This window comes from Mirounga angustirostris, unplaced genomic scaffold (assembly GCF_029215605.1).
Source record: "Mirounga angustirostris isolate CCGP_5_RB_7025 unplaced genomic scaffold, mMirAng1.0.hap1 SCAF_9, whole genome shotgun sequence".
Lineage (NCBI taxonomy): Eukaryota > Metazoa > Chordata > Mammalia > Carnivora > Phocidae > Mirounga > Mirounga angustirostris.
Genome location: NW_026991717.1, coordinates 40,173,111 through 40,188,504, shown reverse-complemented (window position 1 = coordinate 40,188,504; position 15,394 = coordinate 40,173,111). Strand labels below are relative to the sequence as shown.

Genomic DNA, 15,394 nt, shown 5'->3' with positions numbered 1-15,394 from the left:
GGCAGGGAGCCCGATGCGGGGCTCGATCCCAGGACCCTGGGATCATGACCTGAGCTGAAGGCAGACGCTTAATGACTGAGCCACCCAGGCGCCCCTCCATTCTTTATTTAGTAAATCTTTTTTTGTACTTTAAAAGCCATGAGTACTTTTTTTTTCTTTTTAGAAAACTTGAAAAATGGAGAGAAAAAGAAGAAAAGTAAATCACTCATGTTCTAAAGACAATAATAAAGTCCAGGTGTGCAGTGGAAGTTGAATTTTTTTTTTATGTTCCCTGTACTTCCCACAGAACAAAAAGGGCAAAATTATCACCTTGGAAACTAAACAAAGAAAAAAGAATGGATGGGAAAGCTTAGGCTGACCAAGAACCACTGTCTTGGAATCTACCCTATCTTTCCACAAATGAGGAAAAAATACAGAAAGGACAGGGTCAGTTGCAGATGTCCTACAGCGAAGGTTATATTTCATTTATAATGTGACCAGGAGTATAGAATCCTGCATTACAGTGAGAAGACAATGTAGAACACTTTTTACATTATTTTTTCTTGGTAAAACTTAGCAACACACACTCCCGCTGTACCTTATCATTCACTTTGTGCATGCTTGCCTTGTAAAACCAGATTATGAGCAACAGGAAAAAGGAGTATGCTTGGTTTGCCTTTTTATTCCCAGTGCCTAGCAAAAAAGGGAGTTCAAAATATGTCTGCAGCATAAATGAACAGAATCTTGGTATCTGTGCATTATACCTAATTTCTGTAATTTATTCACATAACTTCCTCCTCTTGCCCTTGATGTCTTCACTCTAAAACTTGGCTGGGGGGGCGCCTGGGTGGCTCAGTTGGTTAAGCGACTGCCTTCGGCTCAGGTCATGATCCTGGAGTCCCGGGATCGAGTCCCGCATCGGGCTCCCTGCTCGGTGAGGAGCCTGCTTCTCCCTCTGACCCTCCTCCCTCTCATGTGCTCTCTGTCTCTCTCATTCTCTCTGTCTCAGATAAATAAATAAAATCTTTAAAAAAAAAATAAAAATTAAAAAAAAATAAAACTTGGCTGGGTAGGAGAGTCTTATTTAGTACCTGAGTTTGCATCTATGATAGCCTTCTGCATTTTTATTCATGGTGATTTCCATTTACAAGATTACTATTACATAAATAGCCAGTAATTAGTGGCAGAGGTAGTGGGTTTGGAGCTGGACAGTGATGGTTTCAAAATCCAGCTGGCAGTATGTGCCTTCTGAAAAATTACTTAAAAATCTAAGCTCTGGTTTCCTTACCTGTCAGAGGGGTTAATAAAAACTACCTCACAAAATACAAAGAATAAGATGAGACAACACAGGCGATGCATACAGCTTTATGCCTAGTACATACCAGATATTAATTTCCCTTTCTTCAAAAATTTATTGACATGCATAACATACTCTGTATCTATGTATCTAAGAGAGGGAAAAAGAAACCAAAATTGCATACTCAGAACTTGTTTTTCTTTCAAATTTCAGATTGAGGTTCCAGAAATTCTGGATGAAGGAAAGCAGAAAGCTGTTAATTCACTAGTTTAGTCCTTCTATGGGCGATAATAACAAGAAGGAAGACTACTGAGGAGTGCAAATGACTCATGTTTTCTTTGATTAACTCATTAGTGATCAAAACAAAAACATAAAATTAAAAAAATTCTTTTAACAAACTGGAAAGTATAAAAAGAGGGTAATGTAATTTATTACCATAATAAATACAGTATATACTAATTCACCACCCTTAATTTCAATTTTTAAAAGCATTGTGTCATGTAACAACTGGCAAAGAAAAGAGATATTACTTTAACATTTAAAGATTTAAATATTCCTGGTAATGAATGACATGTTCCTGGTAAAAAATCTTTGATTCTGTAAACCCCATATATAAAATGGCTTTTATGCCCAAAGTATATCCCATGTTTTCTTGGTTAAGTGTTGTCTGAAAAAAAGCTTTTTGACAGTGTATATGCTTTATAATAGAAAAGTATTCTTTTGCTATAATATATTATTTATCATTTTATATATTTTCTATATTATATATTATTTTTTCTGTAATAGAAAACTATTTTTTCTAGTGGTTTAGGCACTTGAGGTTTCGACATATGACAAGATTAGAATTAATATGATTATAATATTAAATCAAAAGGCTTTAATATGAAATATGCTTATTAAAAATGGAGAAAAATCTATTGCATATACACATATTTAAGTTGTAAAAGGTGTACCAGCTTTGGGGCTTTACTGATAGACTTATTTTAAGTATGTCCTGTGAATGCAGTGTGGTCATTGGATCAATTTTTCTTCTTCCCTGAATAGCTTAAGTATGATTAACTTGAAAATAAACAGTACAAGAGAACTGAATTATAAAAAAACTGTAAGTTTTTTTTAGCTCCAGTAGCTACAACAATTTCAATATTATTCCAGTAAAAAGAGAGGGAAACTTATAAAGTCCTAATATTCCTAAAGTATAAAGGTGATAAAATCATGTATAATTTAAAAGTTATTTAGAAATTTTAAAGCAGTATATAAATTTTTCTTGAAGTATTAGCATTCTAATAGTATTACACAAGACTAGAAATAGAATTGAAATACTAAGCATTCCAATTCAATTTGTGATTTCACTCCCACTCATCTGGAAAATGGAAAATAAATTTTTCTATTTCTAACCTCAATTCCCTTCTGCTAAATTTCTAAGATTATGATTATGTTTCTTAAATATTTAAAGATCTGAGGATTAAATATATATTTTCTTTACAGTAAAACCTCTCTAATACCCTAAATTTATCCCACTGAACAGTATGAGTTGGGGGTGTCTGGGTGGCTCAGTTGGTTAAGCATCTGACTCCTGATTTTGGTTCAGGTCACGATCTCAGGGTGGTGAGATCGAGCTCCATGTTGGGCTCTGTGCTCAGCATGGAGTCTGCTTGAGCTTCTCTCCCTCTCCTTCTGCCCCTTCCCCAGCTCTTGCACTCTCATTCTCTCTCTAAAATAAATAAAATCTTAAAAAAAAAATAGTACGAGTTGATTCAAAATGGTAATAACCCCAAATATAAAAATAATACAGCTCAAAGGAATTTCTAATTAACATTCATAAAATATACAATTACATACATACACTATGAAGTTGTAAATTATTGGGTATAGAATCACTAAAATGTACTTACTGAGAAATGGTGTTGGTATCTAGGTCAACACAACTAACATCTGGTGGAGGGTCATAGAGATCAAAATATCTTGAATCGATTCCTACTATGAATGGACATGGTGCACTCAAGACATCTGCTAAAGCCAGTGGGCAGAGAGGAACATACGGGCATGGCCAGTGGAAAGGGAAAATCATCTTGGATAAACAAAAGATAGGAAAGTATTCAGGTGTTTGACATTGAAGCATGATTTATCAGCATACACACAAAACTGTCTTTTAAATATTCAACCTAAAGTCTAACATTTGATAACAAATTAAATATTTATAACTAATATTAATGGTCAGAAAATTAGTATTTTTTCACAACATAAAAATTCATTACTCTCTGAATTTTAGCTAAGTCTTAAAGTAGCTTTAAATTAAATGAATAAATTAGGTTTAAAACAAAATTGATTGCCAATAAGAACTCCGATACTCACAGACACTAATGCTTCTGTCACACTAGTAAGCACGGAAGGCCGTAAGGAATGGATGAGAATCTTATGTTCTGTTACTGCAAACACCAGTAGTGTGACAGCATTTTCAGGGCCTAAATTTTGAAGTAGTGTTGAAAACTTGCCACCACTGTCAATCCAAAAAAAAAAAAGAAAAAAATACAATTAAAAAAATTCAAATGCCTCATTATCCAAAATAATGAAAAAAGGTCATGATTAGGGTAGGATTATATTATTTATTCAACTTTAAATGTGACTGCTGCCCTAATGTGTGGAAAACACTCATCAGAAACATGTTATGAAAACAATGAAGTTTTCTGAAGTTTCAAAATTATTCGATTTTTCTGCATTGTATTCAATATGGAAAATGAAAAGTCATTTTTCTTTTCAGAAAAAGATCTGCTATGTAGATAGTGTCCAAATAAAGAATTCAATCTATAAGAGGGATGCTTTGGTTGAAAGCAAATCTGTTCAATGGAAGTTTGTTTTTTAATTTCTCATCTTTCATGGTAATTATCAGAAAAAAATACATGACGGGGCGCCTGGGTGGCTCAGTTGGTTAAGCGACTGCCTTCGGCTCAGGTCATGATCCCAGGGTCCTGGGATCAAGTCCCGCATCGGGCTCCCTGCTCTGCGGGGAGCCTGCTTCTCCCTCTCCCACTCCCCCTGCTTGTGTTCCCTCTCTCGTTGTGTCTCTGTCAAATAAATAAATAAAATCTTTAAAAAAAAGAAAAAAAGAAAAAAATACATCACTTTTGGTCTTCCCTTAAGGTAAATATACATATTAAAATTTGGATTTACAAATAGATTATCTTTAGTAATGTAATGATAATAGTAATATGAAATCAAGAGCTACCAAGTCAAGTGATGGTATATACATACAAAGCAAATTAATAACCCAAACTGAGACATTCTGTGTGGTAACAAAATACTGAACTGATAAAGTAAGTGATGCAGTAAGCCAATCAGTATGTTGTCTTTATAATGCTAAATAACTGGCTTCACCGAATTAACTTTTTTTAAATAAAGCAAAACTATTAACAAGTTTTTTGGAGAAATGGAAACATGTCCACAAAAAACTTGTGCATGTTCAGAGCAACATTATTTATTGTAGCCAAAAACTAGAAACAAGCCAAATGTCCATCAACTGATAAATGAATAAATAAAATGTGGTCTATCCATATAATGGAATATTTGTTGGAAACAGAAAGGAATAAAGTAATGATGATACAACACGGATGAACTTTGGACATACTATTATAAGTGAAAGAAGCCAAACCCAAAAGGTCACATATTATATGATTCTATTTATATGAAATATCCAGAATAGGCAAATCTGGGCAAATCTGTAGAGACAGAAAGTAGATTCATGGTTGCCCTGGGCTGGGGAGCGTGTGTGTGTTTGTGTGCGTAGAAATGGGAGAAATGGGGAGGGGTGGGGTAACTGCTAAAGGGCACAGGGTTTCTCTTTTAGAGTGATATAAATGGTCTAAAATTGATTACAATGATCTCTCTATATCTCTATATTCACAGAGTGAATATAACCACTGAACTGTACAATTTAACTGGATGAATTGTACAGCATGTGAATTATATCAATAAAGTTGTTACTGAAAAAAAAAGCCTCTTGGGTAGTTTATGATCATTTTATACATAGTCTCAGTCAGTATTTCTAGTTTATTTTCAGCTCAAACAAAGGTTAAGAAAACACTGGTCACTCTGGACCAAGACCTAGTGATGAAATAATCTGCAATTCTTACAAAATTAATGTCAAAGATGGCAGCTGGTCTCCCTTAGGTATGTGCTACAAAATAACTTAATTATATTGTAACTATTTCTCTGCTAGAAAATTACATAGCTAATTACATTTCAAGAAGTAATACTTTAGAAAAAACATATTTCATAATTTCTCTTAACTTCTAAGTGATGAACTACCTTGTTTTATTCATGGTTAGTATTTAGGAATATCTTTTTATTTGTGGGTTAAATTTAAAATTAATTGCATTTGAATGCTGTTCAGAGAGTATTTAAAGCTAAAAATAATTGTTTTCATACTCAAACTCTCTCTATATATACCTATTTATGTAATAGTAAGTACTTGATACACAAAATACCAAACTATTGTAAAGGTTTTTCTTTTTCCTTTAAGTAAAAGGAATTTAGGTAAGAAACAGTTAAATGAGAAGTATTTCCATCAATATTTGAAATTCTACCGAGGAAAGTGAAAGTATTTGAATGTCACTTTAGCTCACACTAGATTTGGAGAAACATAAGTAGAAATGAACTTTTACTTGCCTTAGTGGAAGAGGTGAAGAAACAGGTTGACTGAGAATCAGATTATCATGTGGTGATAACTGGAAGAAAATTTACAATAAAGTGTTTGAAATATAAAGATGAGCTTTAAACACTACTTTCTGGTAAAAAAAAAAAATATATATATATATATATATAGGCTAATTATGATGTCCATGAAGTTTCAATATATGCATTAACCAGTATAGGAGAGCGCCTGGGTGGCTCAGTTGTTGAGCGACTGCCTTCGGCTCAGGTCATGGTCCCAGGGTCCTGGGATCGAGTCCCATATTGGGCTCTTTGCTCCGCGGGAGGCCTGCTTCTCCCTCTCCCACTCCCCCTTGCTTGTGTTCCCTCTCTCGCTGTGTCTCTGTCAAATAAATAAATAAAATCTTTAAAAAAAAAAACCCAAAACCAGTATAGGAACTGTTTATATCACTTAGTAAGATCCTGAATAGCATGTCCTAACCACTGACCTCTTCTAACTACTAACTTCCTACTCTGAATTCTCTTTCCCCTGATGCCACTTTAATAAAATTTTATTGAAAGACTAAATTATTCATTTAATACCACAAAATTAGGGTTAGCAAACCTATGGCCTCCAGGGCAAATCCACAGGCCACCTGTTTTTATAAATAAAGTTTTATTAGAACACTAGCCATGCTCATTCATTTGGGTATTATCTATAGCTGTTTTGGCACAATAAGAGCTGAGTAGTTTTGACAGAGATGGCATGGCCTATAAAGACTAAAATATTTACTGTTTGGTCCTCAGCAGAAAAAAAATTGCCAACTTCTGTCACAAAAGAAATCTTTTATGTGTATTCAAACTGAATCTGCTATATATATATATTCTGGCACCAAATACCAAGAAGACATGTGGATAATACAGACTGATTATTAAGATTATAAAAATGGTATTTTTTTCTAGATTTTTTTATCTGTATCAATATTATAGTGCAATTGTTTTATCTACATACTTAAATTTATGCATATTTATGCATATTTCCACAAATTTATAAATACCTATTTGCCAAATACTTCTAAATTTTGAATGATACCCCACCCCCATTAAGGGCTGTGATAAATACAGTAAGGCACATATAGTGATAATACATAAAAATATTTTCTTTATATAAATCACTTTGTAAATGGTGATTAAATAGGCAGATCAAGAGCACAAACAAAAAAGAAATGTAAACAAAAGAGAAAAGATACAGTCAATTGGGACAAGATGTAGGGAAAATAATTTATGTTCATTTTGAACTTTCCCGTCACAAAGATATGAACCTTCCCTTCCTGCATAATATATGAAAAAACACACAACTTTTCCTTATGTCTATTCTAATACATTTAACTTCGGGAATAAATGCCAAAGGCAAAGACAAACTTTCAAATACTTAGAACAAATTTAGGGGAAAGAAGTCCCTTTTTGTATGTTCAAAATGTCTCCTGCCAACTACTTTAACTCTTCAACCTTTTACCTAAAGGGAAACATTAGATGTCTGCCTGGGAGGCAGTTAATAAAACACTAAGGGCCCAAACTCCAACATGAACTACTATCTGATTCTTTTGACCACATTTGTTCTTTCCCTCCATTTAAAATTGTTATTCTTATGGTACATTTTGACAGAGCCAATAATGATTTAATAGGGCACTTATATCAAGAAAATCATACCTGAACTAAAATCCGTGGTCTCTGAGGAGATGGAAAAGGAACTTTATGCATAAAATGAGAAATATGCCTTAAAAACAAACAGACAAGAACCCAATTGATTCCAAAGTGAATGCCATATACTATAAAGGTCAACATGTCACCACAAGTCCAAGTTGAGTCAAATGCTCTGTGTACTTACAATTTCGAAATCCCTGCTACTACAAAAACAAGTGAACAAATAACACCAGAAATCATTTGTCACATTAAAGTTGCTTCTACCTAAATCCAATAACTTTTCATATTAACACTTCCTCACATTCAACAATGTTTATGCTATCAATGTCTCAAAAGCCATTTTAACTTTTACCTCTCCCTAAGGAGATAATATATAACATGTTATAGGGACAGTACCAAAGAACCTAATTTTTGTTTTGTTCTTCTCACAGAATGTCATTTTTCCTTGGAAGAACAATTGACAAATTAAGGTTATCCAATGTTGGGTAGCCAGCAAGTATCTTCTATATAGAAATGAATAAGGTGACCCTATTGCTTCAAGAAAAATAACTCATAGGGGTGTCTGGCTGGCTCAGTTGGTGGAGAGTGTGACTCTTGATCTCGGGGTTGTGAGTGTGACCCCCACGCTGGGTGTAGAGATTACTCAAAAATAAAATCTTTAAAGAAAAAAAGAAAAAGAAAACTACCTCATAGTATTATTGCCAATAATTAACTTCAATTTTAATTCAATAAACAAATTAAATTTTAAGTGAAAATTAGAATTTTGTCACCATGTATTTGATAACTTCTCAATACTAAAAAAATTTTTCTGATGAAATAGGTGGCGATATTAACAAATGTGATTTTTTTACATTGATAGTAAAATTTATCTACGTTAACTCCATGAACCAGTATTTTCCAAACGACCAGTGTATGATGCTACAAAAATCATGTGTGTGTAAAAGTTCCACCTAGAGTGAGGAAAACCAACAGATTTTAATGTAACAGAGAAAGTTCATTACTAAGGTTTTAGATTGCACACTGTGAAAAACCTTTTGTCAAGTTTTGGTGATCAAAACAGAAAATCCACACAATAATCTGAAAAGGCTTTTCAAATGCTTCCCCTTTTCTACCTAAATACTTGTGTGAAGCCAGGTTTTTTTCATATACTTTCACCCAAACAACATATTGCGATAGACTGAATGCAGAAGTGTGTATGAGAACCTTGATGTGCTCAGTTAGGCCAGACACTAGAGATTTGCAAAAATGTCAGATGATGTCACTCTTCTCACTAATTTTTTTTGAAAAGTTATTTTTCAAAAAAAGATACTTGTTAACATGTAATTATTTTAGTATATTATTAAATATTTTCTCCATTTTAATTTCTATTGTAGTAAATATTTAATTTCTATTGTAGTAAAAATTTCTATTGTAGTAAATAGGTATGAGGCAGATAAAACACATGAAGAAAAGCTCTTTGGGGGGGTCCTCATTTTTTAAGAGTATAAAAGGGTTCTGAGACCAAAAAATCTGCTAACTGCTAGAGTAGAATACTGAGAGGAGAGTAAAAAAAAATACAAGAAAAAATTAGAGTAATATTGTACACTGAATGTTCTTATGATAATTCTATCACTTCCCAAATGTCACGGGGGTCAGAGAATTCTGCTTAAGAATACAAAAGAGAGGGCGCCTGGGTGGCTCAGTTGGTTAAGTGACTGCCTTCGGCTCAGGTCATGATCCTGGAGTCCCGGAATCGAGTCCCACGTCGGGCTCCCTGCTCACCAGGGAGTCTGCTTCTCTCTCTGACCCTCCCCCCTCTCATGCTCTCTATCTCATTCTCTCCTCAAATAAATAAATAAAATCTTTAAAAAAAAAAAAGAATACAAAAGAGTTTGAGTAACAGATGGTATAAAATAAACAGTAGTCAAATAGACAATGAAGATATTTAGATCTCACTTGCAACAAATTTTACCGCATAAAACGTTACTCAGTTTTGGAGATTTTAAAGTAAATCACTGAGGGGCGCCTGGGTGGCTCAGTCGGTTAAGTGGCTGCCTTCAGCTCAAGTCAGGATCCCAGGGTCCTGGGATCGAGCACCATTATCGGGCTCTCTGTTCAGCGGGGAGCCTGCTTCTCCCTCTCCCTCTGCCTGCTGCTTCCCCTGCTTGTGCTCTCTCACTCTGTCAAATAAATAAATAAAATCTTTAAAAAAAAAAAGTAAATCACTGAAATTTTAAAAAGAATAAAGAATGTGTTTATCTAATTTTTCTTTAAATTCATGATATCTAAAAATAGGGAATATTTTTAAAAGTTCATAATAAACCCAAATTATTTGAAAAATAAGAATTATAAAACTAATTAAAAATTGCCACATAGGATCTCCAAACTTCACAAGAGCTTCAAAAATGAGACATTCATTTCATTTTGTTAAGAGATAAAATCATTTAAAATAACATGACTGTGGGGCACCTGGCTGGCTCAGTCAGAAGAGCACACAACTCTGGATCTCGGGGTCATGAGTTTGAGACCCATGTTGGGTGCAGAAATCACTAAATACATAAATAAACTTAAAAAAAAATTAAAGTAACGACTATAAAAGTATAATAGAGAAATACTACCTGATTGAAATAACTAAACTTTTTTTTCAAATAACTCTTAAAAAACCTAGTTTCCATATAATTACAAACATACCACACATAATGGAAAGATCTACCAAATTTTGAGTGAAAAAGGCTTCTCTAACTTACTTCTCAATTGGAAGGACATGAGGTCCAGAGATAGAGTAACGATACAGAAAAGTCAAAAACTTCCTGAATGCATCAAAAAAAGGCCAGTGAGAAAGAAGACAGATGCATTTATTAGTGTGAATTGTTTTGGAATGATCAGATTTCCCATCTGCTGATGATGTTAAACCCAAAAGAAGTCTCTGTTTTTCTGTGAGATTCTCCTCAGAGTATGGTTCATAAAACTGAATAGCAGCACCATAGACCTGGAAAACAAGTAATATATTTAATAAATACACCTTATATCATTTATTCAAATCACATAATTAAATATTTAATGGATGAGCCATTACGAGCTAGACCCTTATGAGCCATTTACATGCCTATGAGCCAGGCAAGGTGCCAGGTACCAGGAACACAGCAGTAAGCAAACATCACTGTTGCTTTCTTCAAGTACATTAAAACACACACACACACAAAACTACACAGTGCTACTCTCACATCTCATTATTGAAAAAAAAGGTGTTTTTAAAAAAAATTTTTTTTAAAGATTTTATTTATTTATTTTGAGAGAGAGAGAGAGAGACAGCAAGAGAGGAACACAAGCAGAGGGAGTGGGAGAGGGAGAAGCAGGCTTCCAGCGTAGCAGGAAGCCTGATGCGGGGCTCGATCCCAGGACTCTGGGATCATGACCTGAGATGAAGGCAGATGCTTAAAGATTGAGTCACCCAGGTGCCCCTTCCCCCAAAAAATGTGTTTTAATTAAACTGAGTTTGTTTTCTGAAGACTGAAAGCAACTGTATCAATATTCTCTACAAAAAAGTTACTGAAAGGGTGCCTGGGTGGCTTAGTCGTTAAGCGTCTGCCTTCGGCTTGGGTCATGATCCCAGGGTCCTGGGATCGAGCTCCATCCATATCGGGCTCTCTGCTCAGTGGGGAGCCTGCTTCTCCCTCTGCCTGCAGCTCCCCCTGCTTGTGCTCTCCCTCTCTCTGTCAAATAAATAAATAAAATCTTTAAAAAAGAAAAAAAAAAGAAAGTAACTGAAAATAATTATTTAGTAGAGAGTGGGACAGAATTTTAGATAAGGAAATATATATTCCAGCTTCAGGCAATTCACTAAATTTCTCTGGACCTCAATTTCCCAATCTATAAAATGAGGATGTTAGACTAGATGATTTCCAAGGTCCTTTCCAACTATAATAGTCTATAATTCCAAATAGCTTTGCATATTTAATAATGTCTTTTCTATTACTCTCAAAGCTTCTGTATCACAGAAAGTGAAGCAGTAAAGGGATCATCATTTGATGATAAAAAAATCTTTCACCATATTCACAAAAAAGCATTGGGTATATGGGACAGAATGAAAATTCTCTTTTCCTTTATCTCTGTATATAGTTATTTTAATCAAGTGGAAGAAGTATGTATAATAGATTCAATTTAACCAGTTATTTCTACTGTTGCTTACATTATATAAAACTTAAGACTTAATAATATACAAGAAATTTGTTGATACTAGTTAAAACACACAGTACCTTTTCAGCTGAGGCTCCAGTTAACACAAATGTAGAAAATACAGGGAGAGGGTATTTGCTATTTGGTGGCCAGCATTCAATAGTTGCACCCATTGGTAAACAAAATAGGGGAACAGATTCTGGGAGTGGGAAAGATTCATAATCTTCTTGAGGATACCTACAAATTAGACCTATAAAAAACAATAATAAATATTAGGTCATCAGCTCTTGAACTTAGGTGCTCATAATATGAATGATGCTAAAATGCCTTATTATTTAACATATTTAGTAACATTACATTACATATATGTTCATCAAATAACTGAATGCTTCAGTAGGACACATCTAGATTTTAATCCTCAAACATTATAACTATTCATAATTACTAATTAATATTTATCAAGCTTCCTCCATGAAGGCTAAGTAAGACAAACAAGAAAAGATTATTCTGAAGAAACATACACAAATACAAACACAATCCTAAAACTTCAGTTTGTGGTCACACTACCTTGAAGCACATGAATATACTAATTTTTTGGAATACTTATCATGGTTACGGCAGCTCCTTTTAAAATCAATCTTCCATTAAGTATCCAATAAATGTAAAGATAAGATAAAACAGAAAAAAAAAAAAAAAGACATGGGTTGTGGTCCCAGTCCTGACACTAAAGCATCTTAAGACATGGGTTTTTTTCCTTAAATTTTACTGGCCCTCATAATACATATCTATATTAAGTTTATACTAAATTGTACTTACCAGCTTTGTAGGATATAGTGTTAGTCTTTGCCACTGATTTTTTATAACATAAGTATACTGCAGATCCCCACTGAATTAAAAAAAAGGGAAATATAATTTAATTTTAAAAGGTAGTAACTTAATAAAATGGCATCTCTTTGATATCTCCAGTATATATTATCTAAGATGTAGTAACAGATTCCTGTTAGGTATTTTTAGTTGGTTATTTTACCAGTATTTTATTGCAGTTTTTGCCTACTTTTCTCTCAGAAGTGATATTTAATGTTGCTTTCCCCTTGTAAGAGCAATAATATGACCCTTTAAAATAACTAAGCCATAACAATTTAGATTTTATGCTAACTCCAAACTTTAGGCAGAAATGATCAAGAAATATCTACTCATGGGTATACCTGCCTTTAGATTCCACAACCTCTTTCCAATATTGCCAGATCTTTCTGCAGCTCTTTATACCAAAACTGAAGAGTTAGAATTTGCTATATCCATTTCCTTGTTTCCCATTCTCTCCCGAATCCATTCCCAATCAGGTGTTAATCCCACCATTCCTTAGAAGAACACTTTAACAACTTTAATGATGCCAAGTCTAACAGTTGTTTCCTAGTCTTCATCTCATTTAACCTCAGCAGATTTGGATACTACTAATGACTCCCTGAAACATGTTCTCATCTTTTGAGGCATCACATTCTCCTGGCACCTCCCCACCAAATCTCTGGCCACTCCTCAGTCTCCTCCTCTCTCTTTTCCTGATCATTGAATGTGATCTCTCCTTTTCTTTCTGTAAATGATCTCATTCATTCAGTCCCATTGTTTTCTATAACACCTTCTCCCAAAGGAGTCTCAAATTTCAGGTCCCAGTGCAACTGAGATGGGGAAACTGTGGGTAAAGCAGACTGGGGGGTGAAGAAAATGAGTTCACTTTTAGATATGATAGGTTTGAAACATCTATTAGACATCCAAAGTGAAGAATCGAATGGAAATAAGGCAAGAGGTTTGAAATGGAGATGTAACTTGAGAGATTCACTACTTGACATTAGATGGTGACAGATACAGGCACACGGCACACTCCCTCACCTCTTTTAGGTCTCAACTCAAAGGTCACTTCATTAGAGAGCGCTTCCTTCATCATCTTATGCAATAGCAATCTTCCCTCTACCCTATCCAGTCCCCCTGATCATCCCATCTTGCTTTTTTCTCCTCCATAGCACTTACTACTATGTGGCGTATTGTATATTTTCTTATTTATTATCTGCTTCCCACCACTAGAATATAGGTTTTATGATGGTAAGGGCTTTGTTTTGTTCACTGCTGTATCTGTAGCACCGAAAACAGTACCTTTATGTAGAAATGCTTAAAAAGTATTTGTTGAATGAATGTGAGAGGATGTATTTGTACACACATGATGGAGTGCCCACACGAGCCAGTGTGTGGGGACCGATTCACAGCACTGAAGACAAATATATAGAGAAAATTAATTTACTTTAAGAAATATTTTTAAAAGATTTTATCTATTTATTTACTTGAGAGAGCGCGCATGAGTGCACACAGGGAGGGGCAGAGGGAGAAGGACAGAGGAAATCTGAAGCAGACTCCATGCTGAGCACAGAACCGGATGCAGGGCTGGATCCCATGACACTGAGATCACAAACCTGAGCAGAAATCAAGAGTTGTATGCTTAACTACCTGAGCCACCCAGGCGCCCCAAGAAATATTTTTAATTATTAAGAGACTACTATAACAAACACCTATATACTCATCCCTTAGATTTAACAAAGGTTTAATAATTTAACATATTTGCTTCAAATGTTTTAATTCATAAAGAAACAAAAAAATTACAGGTTTAGCCAAAGCCTCATCTTCCATCCCTTTCTGTCCTCCAGAGTTAACTACTAGACTGAAGTTAGTGCATTTCATTCACATGCATTTAAAAACTTTCTACTACAAGTATATATTATTCTTTTGTGCACTTTTTAATTTAACATAAATGGTGAGATGCTGAATATATGCTTTTATGGCTTGCTTTTTTTAATTCATTAATATGTTTTTGATAATTAGTAAAGTTGATACAGATCTAATTTCTTCATCTGAACTACTGGGTATTATTTCATTAATAAATGAACCACCACAGTTTATTTTAATCATTCCTCTACCGATATAGGCACTTGGATTATTTCCTTTTTGGGGGGAGGGGTTATTATGAACAATGATGCAGTATGTTGACTCCTCATCTAGAAATTTTTCTTGCTTTCTTAAACATTTTTCATGTGTCTCCAGCAAAGTAGTATGTTAAATTGTGCTTAGGACATTCAATTATGCTCATTGCTGTGTTGGTATTTTATTTTTATAAATGTTTTAATACTTTTGCATCAAAAGAATGGATGTATAGGGGCGCCTGGGTGGCTTAGTCAGTTGAGTAATTGACTCTTGGTTTTGGCTCAGGTCATGATCTCAGGGTCATGGAATCAAGCCCCATGTCAGGCTCCGCGCTCAGCACAGAGTCTGCTTGAGATTCTCTCTCCCTCTCCCCTTACCCCTCTTGTGCACACTCTCTCTCAAATAAATAAATCTTAAAAAAAAAAAAAAGGAATGGATTATATAAAAGTCAAGTGGATATTATGTATGTAGGCAAACTAGATGTTTAGTTTCTGAGGTGTGTACAAATACATAAATAAAAGACCTTCTACTGATAGGCCCCAACTGTAGTTCCTAATAACCAATTTGTAAAGATAACAAAAAACCCTCAGTGATAACCTTTGTGATGATAAGAAGGGAACTACGTGACCATTGGATATGGTAGAAACCAAAACAAATATTCTAAAATAA

The 15,394-nt window shown here is 34.4% G+C and overlaps 1 protein-coding gene across 6 annotated transcripts in view; it reads right to left on the bottom strand.

Annotated features, from left to right (window-relative positions):
* The window catches only part of DENND4A (DENN domain containing 4A), a 163,261-nt gene that overhangs the window by 66,898 nt on the left and 80,969 nt on the right, over window positions 1-15,394 (bottom strand). For all 6 annotated transcript variants that reach the window (XM_064570277.1, XM_064570276.1, XM_064570280.1 and 3 more), the window contains 7 exons: window positions 12,578-12,647; window positions 11,842-12,011; window positions 10,333-10,574; window positions 7,613-7,679; window positions 5,939-5,997; window positions 3,629-3,773; window positions 3,169-3,344 (listed from right to left, as the gene is read on the bottom strand). In XM_064570277.1, the coding sequence (XP_064426347.1) occupies window positions 3,169-3,344; window positions 3,629-3,773; window positions 5,939-5,997; window positions 7,613-7,679; window positions 10,333-10,574; window positions 11,842-12,011; window positions 12,578-12,647 (929 nt within the window). The remainder of the gene's footprint in view (window positions 1-3,168; window positions 3,345-3,628; window positions 3,774-5,938; window positions 5,998-7,612; window positions 7,680-10,332; window positions 10,575-11,841; window positions 12,012-12,577; window positions 12,648-15,394) is intronic.